Source organism: Saccopteryx leptura, chromosome 5 (genome assembly GCF_036850995.1).
Source record: "Saccopteryx leptura isolate mSacLep1 chromosome 5, mSacLep1_pri_phased_curated, whole genome shotgun sequence".
In the NCBI taxonomy this organism is placed as follows: Eukaryota; Metazoa; Chordata; class Mammalia; order Chiroptera; family Emballonuridae; genus Saccopteryx; species Saccopteryx leptura.
In genome coordinates this window covers 60,619,955-60,629,844 of record NC_089507.1, presented here as the reverse complement: position 1 = coordinate 60,629,844, position 9,890 = coordinate 60,619,955, and the positions used below count along the sequence as shown (strand labels likewise).

The window sequence follows — 9,890 nt, the reverse complement described above, 5'->3', positions numbered from 1 at the left end:
AGTTTTCTTGTAAAGTTGAATGTCTTCATTCAATGTTGTATTCAATAATGTATGAATGTCTTCATTCAACTTTCTATTCAATAATCTAATGTCAATGATTATTACAGAGGTGCTTAAATTAGAACATAGATAAGCTATTATAGGCTAACAGCAGAAGTTTTTGTGTTTTTAATTTTTTTTGAAATAAAAAATAATTTAAATTTTTTAGTTAAAAACGAAACCATTGTTAGTCAGCTTTGGTTATTTCTATCATTTATTTGCTTTGAAATTACTCTAAGAAAGTTAAATCAATCAGGTCAAGTTCCTGTCTAAAATAAGTTGAGATACTTATTATCTGGTTATTTAGTGGCTACAATTTATTAACAGTGAAACTAAATATGAACTAATACTTAGAACTTATAATTCCATAAATAAATTACTTCTATTAAAGACAAAATTCTTTCAAGTATTCCTAAATTCAAAACTAATGAGATTGAGAGTGTGTGTGTGTGTGTGTGTGTGTGTGTGAGAGAGAGAGAGAGAGAGAGAGAGAGAGAGAGAGAGAGAGAGAGTCAGGGGAGAGGAGATGTAAAGATGAAATTTTGGCTTAAATTTTTTTTATTGTGCGGATTAATATATATATACATATATATATGTATATATATATACATATATATATACATATATATACATATATATACATATATATAATGTTCATTACTGCCAACTAGTTAGGAAGAGTCAAATGTAGTATGGTAAACTGGTATACTGGTAAGTTTGTCTTTAAATTTTTGCTTAGAGAATTTTTGACAGAATATTTAAAACTAAACAAAAATATTATCTGGAAAATCTATACCATCTACCACTGATTTCAATCCCATACTATTCAAATTAAGTCTGGTTGCTAATTTAGTTTTTCTGACTTCATAAATTCCTTGCAGGGTTGTTGCTTAAATGGATAATATGATCAAATTAAAACAGTAAAGTCACAATATTATTGATTTTTATGCTATTTTCTAACCTATTCTGTTGGTTTCACTAAAGATACATGAGCTACATTCTTGAACTACCTCAAAAGTATAGTCTATAGTCTAATGCAGAAAATTTCCATTAATTGAAATTTTAAGTGGACTTCTATTCTGGTCAATATGAAGTAACAGAGATTAGATTTATTATCTGAAACAAAAAAATTGATAAAATATATAAAACAGTTTCCAAAATTAAAAATATATATATAGTAACAGTTTGTAATGAAGGGCAGTGATCCCTAAGAGGAAAGAAACAAATGGTGTGAGTACTATGACTTTCCAATGTATTGCCTTGAGACAGCTTTCAGGCCACAGCACGGGGAGGGGAAGTCCAGTGGACACCCTGTGGTAAGGAAATGGAGCAGAGTATCCAGTGAGTATCTTCAGACAGATACCATGTGCAGGACATGGTGCTAGGAAGAAAAGAGTTGTACAGAAAGAGGATCTTCAGAAGACACTCGGTGAATATTTAGTTGAGTATGGTAAGGGCATGTGTGAGAGGAAACTACCTGAGACCTGGGAAAGATGCACATAAAAAAAATTAAAGATAACAGTATCTAGTGGTAACTTAGAATTAGGAAGAGAGACTATTCCCACCAAGCATAAAAAGCTAATTTTTCATGAGCCTTGAGTAAAATATACTGATGGATCTCATCATAGTAAACGGGAATAATTAGTCCCAGGCTGAGCACTGTCCTGTTTCAGAGAAATCTTACATGCAAGACACAAATGAATAAAACCGCTTCTGAGTAACTGTATCCCAAAACAAAGAAAAAGATTTAGCCTGACCAGGTGGTGGCACAATGGATAGAGCATCAGACTGAGATGTGGAGGACCCAGGTTCCAGACCTCAAGGTTGCCAGCTTGAGCGCGGGCTCATCTGGTTTGAGCAAAGTTCACCAGCTTAGACCCAAGGTCGCTGGCTTGAGCAAGGAGTTACTTGGTTTGCTGAAGGCCCACAGTCAAGGCACATATGAGAAAGCAATCAATGAAAAATTAAGGTGTCATAATGAAAAACTGATGATTGATGCTTCCCATCTCTCTCCATTCCTGTCTGTCCCTATCTATCCCTCTCTTTGACTCTTTCTCTGTCTCTGTAAAAAAAAAAAAAAAAAAAAAGATTTATAGGAATGCAAATATATCTAAGAACCTAACCAGGTAAAATTCACAATGTTTGGCATCTAACCAGAAATTATCAGATATGCAAAGAAGCAGAGAAAGATAAGCCATAATAAAGAGATAATTACTCAAAATTGAAACAGAACTGACACAGTTGTTACAATTAGCAGAAAATAAAATTATAAGTATTCTAACTATAGTCAATGTGTTAAAAAATTAAGTAAATATTTTAAGAACTTCCACTTAAATTTTTGGGAAGAAATAACAATGTGTAAGGTGAAAAGTACACTGGATGAATATGCTGTTTAGACATTGGAGAAGGAAAGATTAGTAAACTTGAAAACATAGCAATAAAAACTATCTAAAATGACCCATAGGTAGAAACTATAATAATAAGTAGAGCATCAGTGATCTGTAGGACAACTGCAATATGTGATTGGATTCCTTAAGGCAGAGAAGAGAGAATAAAATATATTTGTAGAAATACTGGCTCAAAGTTATTCAAAGTTGATGAAATCTATAAAGCTAAACAGTTTCATGTGCCCCAAACACAGCAAATAAAAAATTACATCAAGATACATCATTATAAAACTAACCACAACCATTGATAAAGAGAAAGGCACTTTCACTTAAAAGCAGTGAAAGAAAATAGACATGCTAAAGATAAGGATGAAAGTGACATTCACACTTAAAACGACCAAAGAGAAGATGGAGTAAGAGTTTTCAAGGTCCTGAAAAAAAAATTAATTAGAGTTCTATATCTTGAGAAAACACCTTTAAATCTTAAGAGGAAATACTTCTCAGACATTCAAAAGTGAGATTAATTCATTTGCAACGGAACACACTACAAGAAATGCTGAGGGAAATCTTACAAAAGAAAATAACAGAAATATGGATCCACATTGTAGATCAAAGAGCACTGGTAACAGTAATTATGTGGGTAAACATATGTTTTTTAAAAAAGAATTTTACTTCCTTAAAACATAATTGAGTAGTTGAGAGGGGGGTACGGGGTGAAAAGACGTAGCACCCGTTAAAGAGCAGAGATTGCCTCAAGCCGCTTAAGGTTGGCCCAAGCAGACACTGCGCCTGCGCTTTAGACTTCTGAGGCACCACATGCCCCTCCCCCCACCTCCATCACCAGGGAAACGGCACCGGAGCCGCAGAGCCCACCAACTGGTTTCATGGCGGCCCCACGGAAGTCAGTTGTGGGGCCGTTGGTGGGGGCATTGGTCCAGGGCACTACCTCCTCTCGCTTTCTAGTTTTCCATTCAAAAACAGCAGAACTACTCAGTCACCATCAAGTGGAATTAACACAAGAGTTTCCAAAAGAAGGATGGGTGGAACAAGATCCCAAGGCAATTATTCAGTCTGCCTATGAGTGTATAGAGAGAACGTGTGCGGAACTGAACGACCTGAATATTGATGTCTCCAACATAAAAGCCATCGGTGTCAGCAACCAGAGGGAAACCACCGTGGTCTGGGACAGGTTCACGGGAGAGGCGTTCTACAGTGCTGTGGCGTGGCTGGATCTAAGGACCCAGTCTACTGTTGAGAATCTCAGTAAAAAAATTCCAGGAAATAATAACTTTGTCAAGTCCAAGACAGGCCTGCCACTCAGCACTTACTTCAGTGCAGTGAAACTTCGTTGGATTCTTGACAATGTAGAACCAGCTCAAAAGGCTGTTGAAGAAGGCAGAGCTCTTTTTGGTACTGTTGATTCCTGGCTTATCTGGAATTTGACAGGAGGAGTTAATGGAGGTATCCACTGTACGGATGTAACAAATGCAAGCAGGACGATGCTTTTCAACATTCATTCTCTGGAATGGGATAAAGACCTCTGTAACTTTTTTGAAATTCCAATGAACATTCTTCCAAATGTCTGCAGTTCTTCTGAGATCTATGGCAAAGTGAAAGCTGGAGCCTTAGAAGGTATACCGATATCTGGGTGCTTGGGGGACCAATCTGCTGCATTAGTGGGACAAATGTGCTTCCAGGAAGGACAAGCCAAAAACACGTATGGAACAGGTTGTTTCTTACTGTGTAATACTGGTCATAAGTGTATATTTTCTGATCATGGCCTTCTGACCACAGTGGCTTACAAACTAGGCAGAGACAAGCCAGTATGTTACGCACTAGAAGGTTCTGTTGCTATAGCCGGTGCTGTTATTCGCTGGCTAAGAGACAATCTTGGAATTATAGAGACCTCAGAAGAAATTGAAATACTTGCTAAAGAAGCAGGTACTTCTTATGGCTGCTACTTCATCCCAGCCTTTTCAGGGTTATATGCACCTTACTGGGATCCCAGTGCAAGAGGGATTATCTGTGGTCTCACTCAGTTCACCAATAAAAGTCATATTGCTTTTGCTGCATTAGAAGCCGTTTGTTTCCAAACCCGAGAGATTTTGGATGCCATGAACCGTGACTGTGGAATTCTGTTCAGTCATTTGCAGGTAGATGGAAAAATGACCAAGAACAAAGTTCTTATGCAACTACAAGCAGACATTCTGCATATTCCAGTAATAAAGTCCACTATGCCTGAAATAACTGCACTAGGAGCTGCCATGGCAGCAGGGGCTGCAGAAGGGGTGGGCGTTTGGAGTCTTAAACCCAAGGATTTGTCAACCATCTTGATGGAACGGATTGAGCCACAAATTAAGACCACAGAAAGTGAAATACGTTATTCTACATGGAAGAAAGCTATGATGAAGTCAATGGGTTGGATTACAGCCCAGTCTCCTGAAAGTGATAATTCTGCTGTCTTCTCTACTCTGCCCTTGGGCTTTTTTATAGTGAGTAGCTTGATGATATTAATTGGAGCAAGATACATCTCAGGTATACCATAATAACATCAAGCATGAGCTTTCTACATACATTTCTACATAAAGCTTTCTAGAAATTCTGTCGCTTAATGTAATGGCACCATCATAGACTGTGCATTTATTTATAAACCACTTTCTATGTAACTTATGAGAATCTTACAAGTGTTTTGAAGTAAATAAATTACAGCAAAAATCACTGCAGAAACAGTTGGTGTGTTTTTTAACATTGACACGTTAAGGTTGGGCCAGCACTTTGGGGGCTAATCCCCGCCATTGTCATAAAATCCTGCTCCATGGCCTCCTGAATATAGAATATTCAGATACTTTATGAATATTCTTTATGACTGTGGGGAATTTTTCAGCAAACATTTTCTAACATTATGGGCCAGGATTTGGTTCTTTTGCTACACACACTTGATTAAGAGGTGTAACTAACCTATGTAAGCTGAAGAACTTGTCCTTGTTTTAACCCTAAAAGCAATATTTTTATACATATTAGGAAGACTACAAAAACTTTACTGAATATTAATGGAAACATAAATTCTTACAATAGAAATTTATTATTCTTCTAACTTAGATATTTTCCTGGAAAGTATTTGCCAAATTAATATTCTTCAGACATTATATGTGGTCTCACTAATTGCAGTGATTTACTGTGTAGATCCTACAGGGAAAAAAAACATTTTCCCCAGTTTTTTTTATGTCTCCTTTTTATGTACTTTATTTGGTATATTTAACATATATGCTTATATCATATGTCATATAGAATAGCCTATTTATAAAGTAAGCTAATGTAAAAGATAGTCTTAAGTGAACCACTACACATAAATATTTTAGTGTAAAAATTTGTATATATTTTGGGGCAATGTGTATGCATATAGTTTACTAGGAAAGACTTTTTCTTAAGCAGCATTTAAAATTTAAGTTCTATGCTTTTTTTAAAAAAGCATATTCTGATTTCAACTAAATTTTTTACATTTTACCTTTTTATTTAATTGACTGAGGTGAGGGTATGCTAAAAATTGTGAATATTATAGTAAACATTATTTTCAAACAGAAAAAAAGGAATTCAAACAAAACAGTATGAAAGTTGGAAATGTATAAATGAAGGTAGAATAATGTAAAGTTCATATACTATATGGAAAGTGGTATAACATTATTTGAAGTTGCACTGATAATTAAAGATTCATACTCTAAATTCTAAAATAACAAAACAAAATATAATAAAAAAATTAAGTTCATAATCTGGAACCATAAAAATATTGAGTTGATCCAAAATAAAGCAGAAAAGAGATGAAAAAAAGGATAGGAAAACAAAAAAAAAGTAGGGAATTATATTTAAAACTAACCATGTAAATAAGCATATTAACTATAAATAGTCTAATTACTTCAATTAAATAGCAAGATTAGCATATCAAATAAAAAAGAAGACTCAAATATTTACTACCTCCAAGAAACACATTTTAGATATAAAGAAAAACTTAGTTAAAAAGAAGAGAAAAAATATACCATGTCAATACTAATAGAGAGCTGGAGTGGCTATATCAATATCAGAAAGTAAATTTCAGAGCAAAAAATAATAGCAGTAATAAACAAAGTCATTTTGTAATAATAAAGAGGTCAATTAAAATAGGGGACATAACAATCCTAAATATTTATGTCTCTAAAAAAGAGCTTCAAAATACATAAAGGACAATGTGATATAACTTTTTTAAAAAAGTAGATAAATCTGTAATTACAGTAAGAGATTTTTAACATCTTTTCTTCAACCTCTGACGGAACAAGTAGAGAAATTTAATAAGATTAGATTTGAATAATACTATCAAACAACTTTACTGACATTTATAAAAGATACCACCAACAATGAGTGCATATTTTTTAAGTACATATAAAATATTTACCAAATATTTACTATAATGGACTCATTCAGGCCATTTTAACCATGCCTCAATAAATTGAAAATATTTCATACAAAATATACTGTCTGAGTACATTGGAATTATAAATCAATAAAGTTTTCTCTAAAATCTCCAAATAAACCAAAATAAACTTTGGAAACCAAATAAACTTTTAAATAACCCGCGAGTTAAAGAAAAAAAGAAGAAAAATAGAAAGTGTTTGGAATACAATGAGAATAAAAACACAACATATGAAAGTTTATGAGATATTACTAAAGCAGTTCTTAGGAAGAAATTCACAGAACTAAATGTCTATATTAAAAGAGAGAAAATGTTTCAAATCCAGAAACTAGAAATAAAATAAAAATTTAAATACAAAGTAGATGGAAGAAAAGAAATAAAGATGAGAGCAATAATCAATGGTTATAGAATATAGAAAAACAATCCCGGCCTCATAGAACAAGTTCGAAAGTGTTCCTTCCTTTGAAAATGTCTTTTTCTTTCCAAGAGAGAGATACCAACAGGAAGGGAGAGAGGGGAAAAAGGAGAGAGATTAGAAGCATCAACATTTAGTTGCTTCGTTTTAGTTCTTTATTGATTGCTTCTCATTTGTGCCTTGACCAGGGGTTCAACTGAGCCAATGACCCCTTGCTCAAGCCAGTGACCTTAGGCTCAAGCCAGAGACCTTTGGGCTCTAGCCAGAGACTTAAGATCACGTTTATGATCTCGTACTCAAGCCAGTGACCCCATGCTCAAGCTGGCAAGCCCATGCTCTAGCTAGCCAGTTTGGGGTTTCAAACCAGGGCCCTTAGCATCCCAGACTGACAGTCAATCGACTGCACCACCACCAGTCAGGCAAAAACATGTCTTTATAAAGATTTGTTCATAGCATATTATTTTACTATAGCCGCAAACTGAACACATTGCAAATGTCCACCAACCAGTGAATGGATAAACAAACCATGGTATATTCAAGGTATATACAATGGAAGACTACTCAGCAACTATTAATATACACTACAACATAGATGCATTTCAAAATAATTAAGCTGAGTGAAATGAACCAGACTATCTACATAGGGTCTGAAAATGCAAACTATTGTATAATAAAAGAAAGCAGATGAGTAGCTGCCTGGTGGGGCACAGAGATAAGGAGTGGGCAGAAAGGGGTAGGAGGCATGAGTGCACAGGGACACAAAGAACATTTTGGGGCTGATGAATATATTTATTGTATTAATTATGGTGATTTTCTTAAGGGTAAATATGTATGTAAAAATCAAACTGAACACTTTAAATATGTGCAGGTTATTATAGGTCAGTTATACCTCAAGGAAACTGTTGTTTAAAAAAGAAAACAAATTATCTGAAGGAACATAATCAAAGTTTGCTCAAGTAGGTTAATTTTTTTTTTTAAGTAAGAGGAGGGGAAATAGTGAGACAGACTCTCGCATGGGCCCCAACTGGGATCCTCCTAAGGACTCCATCTAGGACCAATGCTACAAACAACTGAGCTATTTTTAGCACCTGAGGTTGATGCTGGGACCAACTGAGTTATCCTCAGCTCCTGGGACCGATGTGCCAACCAATTGAGCCACTGGCTACGAGAAAGGAAAGGAGAAGGGGTGGAGGGAGGGGAAGAGAAACAGATGGCTGCTTCTCATGTGCACCTTGACCAGTGATTGAACCCAGGACATCCATGTGCTGGGCCAGCACTCTATTCACTGGGCCAGCTGGCCAGGGCAACTAAGTTCATCTTTGCTCTTGTATTTTGTGCACAGTGATGTTTCCTCGTTGATTCACTCTATAGTCTGCTAGCATGGGAGGTCTCAGTTCCTGTCTCTAGAAGGTCTATGAGCTTTATTTGAAGTCATTTATATGATTAGGTTGGAAAAGTAGATGATAATGTCTAGTATCATTTAAAACAAATTAATTTCCCATTTCTTTTATTTGGTCATAATTCTCAGTCTGGGACCTGCTGCAAATGACCTTACGAAGAGTCACAAACAAAGATATCATAAGAAAATCAGGCTAAAAGTCCTCAAACTCAGATTCTCCTACTCACTTCTTCAATATTATACTCCTGTGATTGTCAGCTTTCCTATTTTTCATACCTTTGCCTTTATGTCTCATTTTCATAATTTAAATTATATGATATTGGTAAATTACAATACTTTGCCCAAGGCTATAAAGGAGCTTCTGTATATTCTATTATATAATTAGCTAATTAATAATTTCTTTATATTGCCAATAAGCAGAAGTGCATGGTTAAATTATGATGATGGGGTCTCACTGCATGCATATTATAACACAGCAAGTCTTCATTTAATGCCAGGCATATATGTGAGTGAGAGAACATGAGTTTGAACACTAACCGGAAAAATGAAAAACATCTGATTCAGTTACTCTTTTCCCAGGATGTCCTTTGGGAATTAAAACAAGTAAGTCATATCTGTGAGGGGAGAAGGTGAGTAAGGAAGAAGAAAGAAACAAAAAAAGCCCATGGAGGGAAAAGAATGTTAAAGGTATCCAAATAGAAACAAACTGTACTGTTAAATGTAACTAAAGACACCCTCCGTGGCATCCATGTAGAAGCAACACTGAATAGTTATGTCACTTCTAGCTTAGAACTAGCAGTGGCAACCATATACATCAGACTTAGAGGGATAAACATCTTCCCCTCCTCACCCCATAAAGAATTCTAAATTATTATCTGTTTGTGCCTGATTTCTGCTGCTTATATTATCATTTTGATATTACCCATATTCTCACAGGGAAGTTATTGTTTCACTCTCTGGTAAGCCCTTGTTTTCAATGCATAAGTATAAATGTTATATCAATTCCTATTTCGGTGGAACACAATGCACCAATTCTATGACAGTTAGATATGGGAAATTTGTCTCCATGCCTTTATTTTTTTAATCATGTGAACTAATAAGATCCCCTGGAGTAATCTTCCAGCAAACTCTAAAGTAAATACAATATCATCTCAATCACCTGTGTTTAACCTCCCACTGAAATGACAGCTCTACAGTTTATTCTGATTG

At 35.1% G+C, this 9,890-nt stretch overlaps 1 protein-coding gene across 1 annotated transcript; it reads left to right on the top strand.

Annotated features, from left to right (window-relative positions):
* The first annotated feature begins 3,310 nt into the window (after window positions 1-3,310).
* Window positions 3,311-4,972, top strand: GK2 (glycerol kinase 2). Its single transcript, XM_066385294.1, has one exon. It carries the CDS (start codon window positions 3,311-3,313, stop codon window positions 4,970-4,972), a length of 1,662 nt encoding a protein of 553 aa, XP_066241391.1.
* Window positions 4,973-9,890: the final 4,918 nt, after the last annotated feature.

Bases quoted from the DNA above. Each gene is read 5' to 3' on its own strand.
- GK2 (XM_066385294.1), top strand. From the start codon at position 3,311: ATGGCGGCCCCACGGAAGTCAGTTGTGGGGCCGTTGGTGGGGGCATTG.